At 42.0% G+C, this 16,339-nt stretch overlaps 2 protein-coding genes across 2 annotated transcripts in view; both read left to right on the top strand.

Annotated features, from left to right (window-relative positions):
* Positions 1–390: 390 nt before the first annotated feature.
* Positions 391–13,841, top strand: T265_09362 (hypothetical protein; the record flags this gene model as incomplete). Its single annotated transcript, XM_009175399.1, has 7 exons — positions 391–495; positions 527–694; positions 739–990; positions 1,038–1,162; positions 11,166–11,242; positions 11,282–11,370; positions 13,586–13,841. 7 exons carry the CDS (start codon positions 391–393, stop codon positions 13,772–13,774), a joined length of 1,005 nt encoding a protein of 334 aa, XP_009173663.1.
* Positions 13,842–16,126: 2,285 nt separating this feature from the next.
* The window catches only part of T265_09361 (hypothetical protein), a gene marked incomplete at both ends in the record, with an annotated part of 6,605 nt that continues 6,392 nt past the window's right edge, over positions 16,127–16,339 (top strand). The window contains one exon of the mRNA XM_009175398.1: positions 16,127–16,287. Coding sequence (XP_009173662.1) covers positions 16,127–16,287 — 161 coding nt within the window. The remainder of the gene's footprint in view (positions 16,288–16,339) is intronic.

The following is a 16,339-nucleotide window of genomic DNA, read 5'->3' as shown; positions in this document are numbered from 1 at the left end:
TGTGTATCGGTCCCTGAACCTGTGTAATAGTGTTCGAAAATGACTAACAGCCAAAGATTATTGCAGTCAAAGTTGAGCCGCGAAGAAATCCGGAATAGTGATATCTCCGATTACGGCAGATACGTAGCTTTTAGGAGAGTTCATTGTGGGTGCATATTCGCCGCTCCTCCTACCGTGGCAAGGTCCATTTCCGTTGAACTGAAAAGCCGCAGGAACTCACCTTGTCTCTATGGTCAATTTACGTGTATATTTTGAAAATGACCACAACCTACAGGCCACTACCAAACGCGGCTCAAACCTATGCTCGGTATTTTTCCGATGAGGAGAGAGTCGTGGTCTTAAGTGACACTTATGTGAATTTCTTAAAGTCAATCAGTAAGAGTGGTGTTTATGCTGCGACTGAAGTCAACAGCTGCCGAAGATATCAAAGGTGTATTATTTGAGGATCATCTTTGCTGCTTCACAACTGCTGACGAAATTGTTGGTTCATATGAGGTAATATACTGCATCCCACCTCACAGTTCAGTGTATAGCTGAAAGGGACACTCATGGTCCTGAAGAACATCAGGGGCTTATTAGAATTACTGCATCAACGAAAGGAAAACTTGACAGCACGCAGTTCGTTACAACCCTGGATGCATTGATTGATTTTAACCTTAAAACGATATCCCAGATTCATGTAGAAAAGCTGACGGTTAGCACATCATTCGAACATTTCAAAAGGGAACTTCACATTAGTCCGCAGATAATGTGTCTACCAGAACTGTTTCTATAAATCGCACGATAGACGGATACGAGGCTGGCAGGGAAGTGATTGAAAACAACAAGAAAACCTTTGAAAAATTTTACTATACCGAAAAATGCTTGGACGGTTTCTTGTCCGAGGGGGCGACTCTGCTTCTTCAGAGGTTAATGGTGAAGAGAGGACTGAAAATTTATTTTGAATGTGTCGGTTTGGATTCCGAATGTCATCCTTGTATGATTTCCTACGTAAGCTACTTCTTTCTGTCGTACTCTATGGCAACATTTTTCATCAGACCTGCCTTAATGACCGCACTCTACCGATTGGTAAACAGGAAGTTCGGGTGAAAGGCTTTGAGCGAACCGTACATTCTGCCGTTGGGTTACCTTCGTCTTGGCAAACTTACTTCATGGCAGACGGGTACGTTCTGAAAAGAGTGGTTTTGATTTGGTACGCCTTTTACAGGTAAAATTAGAGGCACGGCAACCAAAACAGCCAGTAGGCAGCTGGAACAGTCGTATGATCAGAGCAGTCCTTCATCGTGGTAAGCAATAAAAGTGGCCCGATCGGGGAAAACGAAAAAAATTATGGCAGACATGAATAAGTATTTTGGTGCGAAAGATACTTATAAGAATGTGTGATTTAATTGGTGTCTAAATCAGCCGGGTCAATAGCGGCTGAAGTTTGATTAGAAAGTGATGCAGCAAAGAAACACAACCGACCTTCCGGATCGCCTTCTAGAGAAGTCGAAATTCTGGACCTATTTCAACAACTTGGCCAGCCATTGACAGTGGTTCAGTGTGTTGAAAGAAGACAAAATCAAAATAATTTTTTGTAAGATATCCTAAGTAAGAAAAAGAACCATGGAGAATTGTGTTCGGATACTTGATAGGAAGGAAGTGTATACAAATGCCGGCGGAACAACACGAAGTGTCTGCGCCGGAAAGCCCCATTACTTTAGCCGGCCGCCACACTGGTGCTGGAATGAAGCGGTGTTCTTTCTAATCACTAGCATCACTCCAACCCGTAAGAGATAGTTCCAGGTGGTTTCAGTTTTGCATAACACGATCACAAAACATGTGTTTTTTCCCAACGCAACACAGATAAACAATATAAGAGTATGGGATAAAGGTCAGTCAGCACAGCTCATCTGGACGTTTATAAGAATATCCCATGAAAAAGCACTTCAAAACGGTTTAAAATTAGGAGCAAACCTGCCTTAAATAGAGTGAGTTGGTGGAATCACTGAAACTTGTTTCACAACTATTTTACGGTCCACAACAGCATACGGAACGGCGAGTAACAGAGCAAACTGTGTGGACAATCATACTCAGGATTATTAGCTGACGGGACACGAAAATGCAGGTTTTTAGGAGAAGATTTTAAGCCAATAAAAAACCTTGTTGAGTAAAATTAGTAGATGGCCCGCCAGTGGGTAGAACTAAGTTGGAATATGGGGAATCGGGTGGATTTTCCAGTTAACTAGGGCAGTTAATTAGGCAGAACAACTGATGAGGTTGTCACAGTCACAGTTTATCAGCTAATCTGAACAGTTCAGCTCTAAAGGTGTTTTTCCAAATGATCCTCAAAGATTTTCCATTTTGGTCACAAAATATATAAACCTAATCAAGCTTTTCCATCGCACATTAAATTTTACCTGGGGAATTCAATATTTACTCCTCATCTGGAAAACTTTTTCACTCCTTTTAAAGTTGTGTTTCACTTTTGCCATTCTACAAACTTTTCGCTTGTTTGTTGTACATTGCCGTGTCCGGTAAAACAGGATGAAAGGCAGAAACACTGATTGTTCTGATTGTTCACTACATCGTCGAGGATTTTCCCTCGTCAGATTCTTTTTCGCCTCCTCTGATCTCATTATTTCACTTCTGAGATCATTCTGAACCACTTCACATGCGATGGCACATATTTTGCAAACCTTCCTACAGTAGGCTCAGTTAAAATAAACACATCAAAAATGAAGTTAGTCTGACGTTATGGTCGTTCAACCCGAAATGGCATCCGCACTCTGCAACTCCAAGATATCATGACAGTAAGGTAACACTGGTATCACCGTCACTAATGATTACGTTTATTTTGATGAAACAAACGGTGAGATTAATAAGACATGTAGTTTCAAAATTACTTTGATGGGTCGAGTATGAACTTAGCAACATTATATTATATTGCTCATTTGTCCATGGCACCTACTGAGTACTTAGCTGCTCCTTACGAGGTTTGAAATAATACCAGGTTTTCTAAGTCCAGATAACAGCACCAACAATGCATTGCTTAGTTGAGCCAAAAACCTTTTTGATTAGTATCATGATGCCCTAATTCCTTATCCCTATCAGCTTATTCATAACTAAGTATAACAAAGGCTGTGACTGTCTCAGTTTTACTCACTTAGAGTCGGCTCACCAAGAACATAAGAACACGCAAATTGGGCATTTTGTATTCGACTGGTTTTTAGTGCAAACTACTACCTGTCGAAAACAGGCTGATGCATCTTTATAAAAAAGAACGCCACACGAACAAGTTCTGTCTTGAAAATTTTCAGAAATTTTCAGACTGCAAATTCGCTGTAATTTTTTGGTATGTTGCGCAACAGCTTAAATATGGTACAACCAGGTTGTATTCACCATATTCACAAACTCAAACCCAAAACAATAATCTATTGTCTGGAGGTTGACTTCAGTGAGAGAATTTTTCAAATGCATTCAAGATTACAACTAACGGGCTTTGTAACTGGCTCCATAAACGGATATCTTTAGCCAGACGCAAACTTAACTGGCATTGATATGATACTCAGAATTACACTCAATATCATTTTAAGCCAGTGTCATGAAAGACAGTCAGGATGTTTCAAACCACAGAGAGTTTATTTTAGGACGCCTGGAACGAAAATACAGAAGTAAACATGAGACTAGCGCTGCACTATCCTGAAAAACTATTGTGCTGCACCTGGAACTCGATTTAGCCAGATATGTAATATGAATAAAAAAGGACGGAAGCTAATTACTATAAAGTGGTAGCAACAATAGATGAACTAGGAAAATCATTTATAAAAAGATGCCTTGCGTAGGCAAGAATGAAGATGCGGGCACTAAACATGCATTACGGTGAAAGGAAAATTATCGGCATACTAGTCTTCGGAAGAAATCGTGACTGTTATCAGCATGCCAAAAACTGCACAACCAGAGTCTCTTAGCTGAGTGGTTGCTCACTCTGACGTTTTAGTTGTACTTAATATTTAGCCAAACACAAAAAACAGAGCATTCAATAAACTGCTTTCTGTGCCAGCTTTTACTCAGCCGAAAACAACTAAAAACAAACTTGGTAAGTCCGAGTCTTAAGGCTAAGCTTGAAATATTTGTACCTTAAAGTTTTGAAAAAACTTCCCTCCTGGCACTTATGACCTGGATCCACTGCCCACGATCTTAATATGTATTTATCCGACTGTCTGAAGAAATTGGTTGATAAATGTCCCCAGATTTTAGACGCTGTTCGTTCGGTAGATATTCCCTCAGAAATTTTGGGGGGCCTAAAGCAGTCTAGCCCATAACCCAAAATTCCTTTAGGATGAAATTGTTCATAAAAAGCCTGCTGTCTACTTCTCAGATGCGCCAGGCCAAAACACAGAGTTGGACACACCTCAAAGATATCTTATGCAGTAGATTAACTTGGCGGACGAATAGAAGTCTATGAGTCTGAGGTACGCTCGGAAACTTCTGAGGTCTTCAATTGGTGAAATACAGAGCCTGTTATAAAACTATTAAATAAGGTAGTTGTTGAGCCTAAATATTTTTCTTGCTGCGCATGAGAGACGAAATAAATCAAATGTTTCCAGAACTGAAGACACCTTATATATTTTCCACCTATTCGGTGAAAGCATTTAGATTACTGAGAGTTTTAGATTAATTCACTGCCAGCACAAACTTTGCAGGCTTTCGAACTGTACACCTTTGCGGCAATGTGAAATGTTCTGAAAAAAATAATTTTATTCAAGCCTCACAAACAAAACAAACTTATCGCTAATCTTTTTCACCTATCACTTTTCTCACTCAAACTATTAATGTCTAACCGGTGCGTTTTCACAAAATAATCCCACGGCAACAAACTAACTCAAACTATCATCAGCCTTGGAGATGGTGTGTTTCACTATGGAGCATTGGTAACAGTCTGAATATTGCGCATAAAAACTTTATTTTACAGCTTTTATAATTGAAACCGGTCATAAAAGCCAATGAAAACAACCATAGGCTAGTTGTATCCTCTTATCTTCTCTTGGTTAATAAACAAAATGATGGTATCTGACTTTGTGGTGTTTACTAGGAGGAAGCATGATAAATATCCTGACGTAGATTTGAAACACTTTTTAATCATATTTCTCTGGAATAAAAAGATTACAACTCTCGTGAATAATTGAAAAAATTGGATGTATAGTTGGAAAGAGATGCTACCGAACAACAACATTTTGTCGGGATACTGAACAGAGGGCCTGCCTAATATGTCGGTGATTTCATCAACAAACTTTTCCACAGAGGCAGAACAAACGACCCCGTCCGAGAAATGTTCCAAACAAAGAGTTCAGTACATTTAGCAAGAGTGACACCTAGAAATGAACAATAAGGTATGAAGGAGATGAACTGTAGAAGCCGATTGATAGGGCTACCTGAATTTTCCACAGTAAAAGCTGATAAAAACAACTGGCGTAGAACTAGGACATGGGTGGAAAGCGATATGTTTAACGGTGGCATCCTGTGAGCTCAGAAGCCGGGCTATATCGCGGCACCTTTAGCGCAGTACTGTCATGGTAGTCGAATCTCGAAGGGAATATTCCTAACCCAGGGGGATAGAACTTCGCTTTTCCAGTCTATACACATCGACCATCTCGGATAAGCCCTAGCATAGCTCCGTAAGTTACGGAGACATACCAGTCATCACTGCTGATGGACACGCTCTACTTCCAAATTTACAATGTCATCAACATTAGATTCTCGGTAAGAACCACACTCCCACGGCTCAGGTTATTAGAACCAGTATATTTTTAAGCCTATTGGTTACCCACCTAGTGTGAATCAAGTTGAAAAGGCGTTTTTATACGCCGGAAGCAAACGTTGAGGGCATCCATGTAGGAGCTGCAAGGTCGATTGGATGGCCATTTTCTCAACATCCTCCAATACCGCATTCGCTGAAGAACCCGGTTGGAGGCACCAGAGCCACAGTCGCCGGTTGTCACCTGAAAAGCGCTTTATGAAACAAAGCCGGTGGCCGTTTGTAAGCATTTGTTCTTGTCGAAATCAGCAAAGTGAGTTGACGCAATTATGAAGTCTACAAAGACATTGAATGGATATCCAGCTTAGTGACCGACGTTGATCCTTAGAGCTATGGTACCCAGCGAAAAATGAAAATGCAATTCAACACAAATTATTCACCAACCCAGTGTGGTCAACCATGTAGAAGGAAGCTCACATGTTTGGGTTTGCATTTGAGTTGATGAAAAGCACAATGCAATACTGTCGTGGCGCCGACCTTGAACTTTGGCTTCTAAAAACCTAAAACAAAGGCTATATAACTCAGTCGCTGGAGCCGTCAAACGTACGTCATCGACTATCGACTCCTTATCAAAAGGAAATTAATGCGCATGAAACACATTCTTTTCAGAGAAGATTCGAGAGAATCTGGAAGCAATATCCTCCTAAACATTTAACGTTTCCTCAAGCACTATACCCTAGCATTTGCACGGCAGTGGGTGACCTGCAAGGGTGTGGAATATTCACAAAACGGTCAAACGGCACCGTCATCATAGACATTGGGTTCCAAAGTTAATAACATTTCCCCAACCCACCGTGTTGGAGTCGCGCGTTCACCAGTATGAGTTTGGAGGCGAATTTTTGCCGGTTTTTTTAAATGGCCATCCAACAGACTGTCAGCCAGTTTATAGTGTTTAACACCAACACTCACCCTTTTACACCACTCGGATCATCTTTCCAACAAGAAACCAAATTTTCAGGCACTTCTTAGAAGATCCTGCATGATAACAGTCTCTTGGGAACAGTTATGTAAGCAACGGATAACTGACTTTACACGGCCACTACTCTCAAGCATACTCTGAGATGGACTCTGTCAAGTTACAGTGAATGATCGAAAGTAGTGGTTGGTAATTACCCCAAAATAAGCGAAAATAAATATCTACCGGCCGTGACCCTATTTTAATGCGCGGGCAGCATGATACTGATGACGATGATGACACCAAGTTTGTTCTGAGCGACACCTAGGCTAGTAGCACCTCATTCGAACATGGTGCTCTTGAGTATTCAATTCACTGCTTTTGTAAGATACAAACATCTTGCTTCTGGTTGTTTAACGATAAGTTCTTCTTTGCAAGGGTTGTTTGGCAGTGTGGAATCAGTAGCTACTGCTAATATATCGCTGTTCATGATTGTGTGTAATCATCTGGACCGCATCATTAGCGAATTCTGCGAAGTGACCAAAACCTGCATTCTTCTAGCTTCTCGCCACTACTCTCATACTCTGAGATGGACTCTGTCAAGTTACAGTGAATGATCGAAAGTAGTGGTTGGTAATTACCCCAAAATAAGCGAAAATAAATATCTACCGGCCGTGACCCTATTTTAATGCGCGGGCAGCATGATACTGATGACGATGATGACACCAAGTTTGTTCTGAGCGACACCTAGGCTAGTAGCACCTCATTCGAACATGGTGCTCTTGAGTATTCAATTCACTGCTTTTGTAAGATACAAACATCTTGCTTCTGGTTGTTTAACGATAAGTTCTTCTTTGCAAGGGTTGTTTGGCAGTGTGGAATCAGTAGCTACTGCTAATATATCGCTGTTCATGATTGTGTGTAATCATCTGGACCGCATCATTAGCGAATTCTGCGGAGTGACCAAAACCTGCATTCTTCTAGCTTCTCGCTCACTGCATATAAATATGGTTTCACGAAATCACAATTTCTCAGAGCGAAAAACATGTGCACCGCAGACCAGCTAGCTAAAGAAGCCCTCTTGAAGCGGACACTAATCGTTAATGGCTGTATAAAAATATCCTCAATCTTCATGGTAAACCGGACGCATCCTCTGACATTCGACAAGAGAACTTTCTGCGTCCCTCTAGCTTAAGAACGATGCAAACAAAAACTCAGATCTATCATAAATTACGTATTTCCAGCCGCTCGGTTAAGCTTTGTCTCTGCAAGCAAACGGCCTGTGCCAGGCCTAATACAACAGTGTAACCGACCACTCTACTGCATATATGATCTATCAATCCCCTTGCACTAGCAGTGAAAATCATACAAGTAGAAGGGAATATTTGAAGTTGCCTTAGTGACATATCACAGCCTCAGCAACGCGCAAGTTTTGGAAAGTATTCACATCCAAACTAAGTGTGACTAAGCAGTGAGCAGCTCTTAGGAATTTGAGTGTTCTTTGCTGAACAGGAGAACAGAGAATCGATAAAAAATTTTAAAACCTATTATCTTCGCGTCAATCCATCAGCTTGCGTCGCTTGTCTTTTGGAAAACCACAAAAACAAGTGAAATGATATGATTGGACGAGTGGCTGCATCTGTGATCAGTATGTGGAAACTAGCCAAGTTCGGAGCAAAAATAAGTTGTTTTGTATGTTAAGGAAGGACAGTTGTTTATTAAATTGAGCCCCACAAACCCAAAGAAGGGCATTACACAAAATTTCACAAAAACTTCTTGGCATTCGCCTGACAGACGAGGCTAAAAAAGCAACAACAAAAAGGAAATGACTGACCCTCATCAGTTTATGAGCTTCAAGAATTCGAAAGATGATCACAAGAATCCCGACGACCTTTACTCATTTTCATTGTGTCTTGGATCCCTGCGTCAACGGGAATATTCTCGGATAGTCATAAAAACAGTGGGCTAGCTTCCCAAGTAACATCTTCAACCCAAGTCACAAATGGGCAGCATCTTAAGAGACAGTTTCATTGTTGGATTAGCCAGCATTTACACAATCTGACCTACACCCTGTGTCAGTCAAAGGAAAATTTCGGTAGCCACACTGATCTGTTTAACTGGTCTGAAATGGGCTGAAATTGTAAAGCGACCTCGGCAGTTGAATTCTACATATCATTTCCTGATAATGGACTCGGACAAACTAGGTAAAAAACAATTTGTGATAAACTGCAGTTTCCAGAAATCAACCCAACCTATTACAAGAAAAATAAATCTGAAATTTACATTTTAACAGCAGATGCTTTTCCGTGGGTAAAATTCTAAGTGCTATTCAGGTGCAAGAATGAGTATATTTTTATTGCGCTCATTATGTGATAGAGCAAAATCTTTGGTTGCATCAACGAACTCGTAAACGGATGGTTGGAAAGACGCTTTGTTTTCCAGCAGAAAACACATGAACCCATCAACTAATGTGGCTTTGCCGTGTGCTACGCATCCTAGGTTATCGTCCACCGAATCAAGCTTTCTTTTTGTTGCTTGCTGTAGAATGGTACTAACTGTGATATTGATGACATGCTATTTATAAAAAGGTCGCGAAAGATATTATTACAGTTTTCTACCTTCCAGAATGCATCTAAGTGACACCTCCTCATTCACTTGACTGGGGAAGTCACAAAATGTCCGGGGCATTTGTGCTGTCAGTTCCTGTCCAGACTGGCTGAAAGTGATGGGTTAGCACCCCTTTTCCCTAATCACTCTTTTCTTTTTCTACCTTGAGGCTTCAAAGATTATTTTGGCTGTACGGCAGCGAGGCCTCAGTGCCAAGAAGAATGAAATCCTCAAAGACAAGACACACAAACTGCCTTAGGGAACTGTTCTTCAAGTTGCGTAAAGTCGAGGACAGCTTAATCCAACCAGACGGTAATTGTTACTGAAGACTTTGAGAGCTCTTGTGAATCGCGTTGTCTGGATTTTAGGATGATGTTTTCTGACTCTGAGACAGGCAACGGGTTTTAGGACCACTGCGGTTTGAGAAACGCACTAAAACGAAGGAATATATTATCTACAGGCACTCCCAAGCCGGGTCTTTTTAAACATCTGGATAAGGAGGAATGTATGATTTCCTCCGACTACACTGCAGGTCATTTATATCTACCGTAGTGAACTGCAGACGACGTATGATTTGGTCTACAAACTGACCATTGTTTGCTGCCCGGAAATCAAGCTAGAAAGGTCTGTCCACTAAACACACTTAATAAACCGAGACGAATGTCTAAACTCTACGAGGGAAAGTTATATGAAGCAGTTTTTACAAAATATGACACATTTGGAAAGATCGAGCACCTGCTGTTCAAAAAAACTTCATATAAAGCCTCTCTCCAAGAATGACTGCTTCTCAGAATCCGTCGGGCGCTATCTGCCCGACGGGGATTAGGGCATTGTTATTCTGATTCTAAAAGCCAGAATAAAAACAACGTACCTGCTCAATATTCCACGATGATTTATCTACATCGATCATATTGACACAAAGAATTGGAGGACATCATCTCAATAATACAGGAGCATGCAGGACCGTTGGTTTCCTAATCGCTTAATAGAACATGATGGGCTAACATATCAAGTCAGCCGCACCATCCAGAGTATTAATGTAACGGATCCCAAGTAAAAAAAATTGTAAGTACTTAAGCAGTTAATTTTTAATGCGGCCAAAATGACGACAATGAGATCATGGAATCCAATTTTCTGTTACCAAGAGTGAAATTGCTAGTTGACAACGATCGGTTACTCAAGACTGAACACCCAGGTCATGTGGTTTGATTTCTAGTTACTCCTAAAATTTTATAGATATTGTTCTATACTTGCACGTTCCTAATTCACTTACGCTTCTGTTACATTCAGCGGAAACTCTCACTGGGAATAATTTTTCCTACGTGTGTTCTGACTCTAATGTCAGTGGTAAAACAAAAAGAAACATTTTTAAACGCATAACTGAAAAGCAAGTGAAATTTGTTAGCGCGCTTGGCAAAACGTACTACTCTCAAAGTTATCGAAAAGTTGGGTGGAGTTTCCAGCAAACTAATGAAAAGCACGTTGTGGAGAAAAAAACATACTAGATATCTCGAAGCTTGTGCCAGCTGAAAAATCAGGCGGCTCTTTTACAGCTCAGTCGACTGAAATATATGACAAACGAGAGATGTATCTGAGCCCACTGTAGTTTTCCAGCGTTACCACGTTGTTTGTGCTCGGTGACAGTATCTTGCATCGATAAAAAATATCCAAAGTGAAGTACTCGTTTGCGACAGACGATTTTCCCATATTGTGCTGCAAAGTCAACATAATTTTAAAAACTTAACAGCATATTGACCAAAAAATTAGTTATATGTCTTCGATATGTGGTTTCAACTGTATATACACATGTGAATTTCGGTTGTCTGGTTTCCCAAATGGTATACTCGCATTTTTCTTTCACTGAAGACACCTAATTCTGAGGCTGCAAGTTGGGTCTCCGATCGTTATCAAGGTGCAAGAAGTACCAGAGCGATTCGTGCAAGGTGAGTCTGGATAAGAGGCATAGAAAAACTCCATTTAAGACCAATTTCTGAAACAGCCGGAGATTTCTCGACCGGAATTCAACTGGAGGGATGATATGGAATTATACTCTCGTTTTCTCAGTCAAAAGGTAGGTTATTAATCAAATATTTCGCACATTGTGACATGAGGCGTACAACGAAAGAGTCTTGAACTGTTCAGATGCCTTTAGCTAGAAAGTATGAAGACGTGTGACTACCTTGAACAGACAAGTTTACTCGCATGCTATGGTGGAGGCCAACCACTGTCAGCTAGGAGAGAATTGAGAACAGTCGCAAAACATGTCACAACAAGCCCCTCCCTTTAACGTATGGAAATACTAAACCCAAGTTAGTGAGCCGCAGAATGCCCTGTATTGCCTAAACGGCCACCTATTGAAGGTTCAGCGAAAGTACTTTTAATGTGTATTCTCATTTCATTTGCCGCGGATCATTTGGAAGCAGACAGAACCAAAATGTATTATAGGTTCCTTCATGAAAGCAATTATCTTGATTCGAGGCTCCACTAAAGTTCCAATACAAAAGACCAACCAACTCGTTTCCTGAGAGTCCGGGTCCTAACTATTCCAGCTGAAATCAGCTTTGTGATTGGAATTAGTTTGAGTGTTGAGGCCATAGGAGGTATGTCACTCATCCGTCCTGAATCAAACATAGTAGCCCATGTGACTTGAACATGATATGCACGTTTTCACTTGATGCCTACAGGACAGCGGCAACTTATCCCCCACCAAACGGATTCCAAGGCGTCGGTTAGCCCATGACAATGCGTGGATGTGATGTCCGACAAATTACCTATATCGTGTGCGTAGTGTAAACATTGAGACCAAAAAGGATGAATGATCATAAACTAATCCATTCAGGGAGAACTGCAATGAATCACTATCACTAGTTAGGGGAACTCACGCCACCCTTGAAATAAAACTACCTTTACGGTAAAATTCCCAATATGTGACTCTTGACCACACAAAGCTGACAAATCGTATCAAAAAACGATCTAGCTGGGAGAAGCAGTTGAAGAAATACAAATGAGATGAGAGCATCCCTAAGCACGAATAGCCCAAGGTTTTAAACTGTGCAGAGTATTAGGAAATTATTGAAAATGATTAAATAATGTGTCCAAAATTGTCGTAGCATACGGAAACCTAACTGTCTAACATTACACACTTCAGCTTTGTAAGTTAAACTGTCTTGCATAATCTAGTGTAGCCACATGCTGATAAAACGGACGTATCTCTGGGCTGCGACGAGTTCCACTCAGACTGCACGGAACGACTTTTGTAAAAGGGGCCTTAAAACCTCATTAGCTTTGGTTAAAGTGTTAAAATACATTCTCTTCTCTGGCTGTAAGCTAACTATGGAATCACCGAAACACTGGATCCCTGCATAAAACTCTGTATCTAATCGGTTTGCGTTTAGGTTGAGTTAAATTTTGCACAACACATATGGACATGAAATGAGGTGGTAGAAGTGGTCACAATCAAGTTGAGTGTGGTGGGAACTAATTTGAGTTGAATAACACTACGCATTATATGCCAAACACCGGAAGGTGACTTTTATTCCTATGTTCAACGCCCTGCAACTTCTGAAGTTTTCCGGTGTATCTGAGTTATTCTTATTGTTAACAGTATGCAGCGGTTTTCCCTGAGAAACACATGATGTTGCCAGATTTCTCCACGCTTAAGCCTTCCAAAAGAGATCAATACTTCACGAGAGGCATTGTTTCTGTTAAGAGTGGTTGGTCATGGTTGGAAAAACCTATGAGGTTACGAATTACAGGAGCGGAAGAGTGTACTTAATTTCTAATACTTCACGATGACAGAGTGACAACACAGCTGTCACGATCGGTACTAAGATCCACTCTCAGTAATATCCAGGATGCGCTCTATTTTTTCAGCCAGTAGCGACGGAAGTCAGGTGTAACCCCCCACCTGTTGGAAGCCAGGTCTTTAGTTTCTCCAGCACAGTTCAGAGCAAAGCAGGTATGGTCCGAAGTCTGATCCGCGGGGGGAGGCATAACCGTATAAGTCTGCGTCAGAGAATCCATCTAAGAGTAGACAGAATACCAAGCTCGCCCTAACTTGAAAACTAAAATATTACATGTTATACTTTGGTAGTCTATTTTTAGGTCGGAAACTGCATTCCAGTAAGCAGCGTAAAAAATCCTATCCATTAAATGAGTCATTCGGCTTCATTCAATCGCACCTCACCATATACACACCGCAATCTTATCGAATGTTCTGCGTGCTTCTATGATGCGAATACTTTCCTTAATCCTAGACCGAATAACTTAGATTCCTTTCTTTCCAGGATGCTATCAAAGCGGACTATCTTCTCTATTTGAGAAAACATCCAGTCGTCAAAGAAATATTGGCTGACTTCCTTCAAGCATTACTTATGCACAAACCTGACGATACCATCGAATTCGCCGTGGAATTTTTCAAAAGTTTCTCATCCTACGGCCTGCCAACAAAGTTACACTTGAGCACGCACAACTGACTACTTCGTTCAGGGCGCGCGCTTACTCTCCCACCTAATATTTGATTGTCCCGACTGGCATCTCAGTAACGTAATCAAATGAAGCGATACTGCCCCCTGGTTACCTTGCTTATACCTGACCGAAATAATCACGTCGTGTCTTTGAGTGAGTGCCCATTCGTTCAATTGTCAGAATCTACCGGAAACGGATAAGACAGTCTTCAATGCATAGCTTCCTTCCCAATCCCTCCACTTAAAAGTCCATTGACAGACCCGTATTTACGCACCAATTTACCAGCTCCTGCTTCCGATGCACAGCTAACCCACATCCCCAAATCATCGGTGAACGAAGCTGCGGCAGCTACAACCACTGTACAAGTACGCGGTTCTTACAGCTGATAATTATGACGATCGGATATCCATCACAGACCCATATTACAAATATGAGCCTGAAACGCCGATTTGCGAACCACCATACACATGCAGGCATGTAAGGAATGGTACTCCATGTGTACACAACTTAAGTATTGGCGATTTTCGATGCTAAGCTGCTACGAAAGCAAAGGGGTATTGAGCTAACCTAGAACATGCTTCTGTGTGCGTACATATAGATTTAGTAGACAAGGACATCACGGAACCCGGATAGCAACCGAATCTTGTGGAATTTTCGCTGAACTATTGAGTCACATACTATCAGTGTAAAGTACGTGAGGTACTCTGGGAAGCCCAGTTGCGTGACGTGCGAAATCAAGCCAAGAATTACGAAGTCTTGAGATCTATCAACAAAATGGGTCACTCAGTTGGGCGTACCGGAATACATTACGTATTCTACAGTACTCAAATTTGACTATTTACCGTCACTCAGAGTTTCGCAACAAGAACCTCAACCAGTATCTCCGATTGTCTCCGCGTTCATGGCACAGAAGAGTTCCTCTCCGCAAACAAATAAGCCACGGCATATGTTGTTGACGGTTACATCTTTTTCAGATGGACTACTGCCCGAATAACACATATACCGACGTCTGACTGAAATATTCCCCGACAAACGTCAACTACCCAAGTTGAACATCACCATTAGCCACGTGACACCAGTACATACACAACAGATATCCTTTAGATCAAGTGGTCAGGCATCTTGGGAATACAGGTGAAAAAATATAACCCAGTAGAATAAATCCTCGACTACATTTGTCAAACTGACAGCTGAGTGACCCAAACTCCTGAGACACGCAAAGCGCTCCCCTCTCAATGTTTTCCTAAAGAACAAAATAAGCGAGGCAGCTTACCGGCAAAGTGAATACCAGTTGACTTATTAAGGGCACGAAAGTGCCTTCCGATTAGTTTTTCACTTGAGAAAAGTTGTCTCTAGTCACTTCATTAATCTACGAGGGTTCAACATACACCTATCCTTACAATGCAATTTTACTTAGACGGGTTTCGTTGCATACGTTCTTCGACAGCAGAAACAAAACTAGCACTGAAACACAGTCATGCAAATAGAGGGGTTCGTCCGGCTGTAACAGCCTTACCGTACCTAGCCGCCATAGCCCAAGCCTAGACAGGAGCAGTCGACGAGACTGGATCTCACTACAGAGTAGCGATCCAGGCGCCTTCATAACCCACTGGGCTATCATCCAGCGAGACTGGATCTCACCACAGAGTAGCGATCCAGGTGCCTTCATAACCCACTGGGCTATCATCCAGCTGTAACGACTTTCTGGTACCTAGTTGCCACGAAGGAATCGCGACGGTTTGGATATCGCCAGGGTGGCCAAGGTTAGATAGTCCAGACGCAGGGATCGGGTCGAACCACGCACCTTCCGGTCAAAAAATTGCGCTCTAACCACGGGGCCATCTCTGGGGAATGCACATGCGAGACTGACAGAACATCCCATTCAAGGTTGATCAATGGGTGGGGGTCCGACTAAGCCATCTGGTCCTCCAGGCTGGAGGGTGGAACAACGTGGGGATTTGCTCCTTAAGAATGTAGGCTACTATGAAGGTCTCATGACAAGTACCGCTTTCTCGAGGTTATGTTCTTGGCCTAAATTCTTTGGCTGCAGACTCTGCAAGGCTCGGGCCGCGTTCAAACCCTAACAGTTAGAAAGCGTGTTTTCGGTTGTGTAACGGGTACTTCCATTGAAGAATGTGTCCAGCACCAGAAGCTGCGTTGGTTGGGTTGGCGTAATCCGTAACGAGGCAGTTAGAAAGCGTGTTTTCGGTTGTGTAACGGGTACTTCCATTGAAGAATGTGTCCAGCACCACACCACACGTTGGTTGGGACGTGTTACGTATGCCGAAGAGAGCGCTGTTTTCCATACCCAACTCAGAGTGGCGTAAACAGAGGTGGCCAACCTGACTTGGCAGAGGAGTATGAAGGAGATCGCGGAACGATTGGGTGCTGTCGGTGCTACTCGCCTTCCAGGATGGGGACAGCGTGATCCTTACTGTGCCTGGTTGGATACACTACAAGATATGGCTGCCAACCGATGTCAGTGGCGTTCCTGTTGTCAGTTTCTATCCAGATTGCCTGAGTGAATGTCTGGAGGTGTAGGCACCTCGGAATGATTGTGTTAAGCTAGCACT

This window comes from Opisthorchis viverrini, assembly GCF_000715545.1.
Source record: "Opisthorchis viverrini unplaced genomic scaffold opera_v5_277, whole genome shotgun sequence".
NCBI classification, from domain to species: Eukaryota; Metazoa; Platyhelminthes; class Trematoda; order Opisthorchiida; family Opisthorchiidae; genus Opisthorchis; species Opisthorchis viverrini.
The sequence above is the reverse complement of the archived record's forward strand: the minus strand, read 5'-3'. Positions and strand labels throughout refer to the sequence as shown.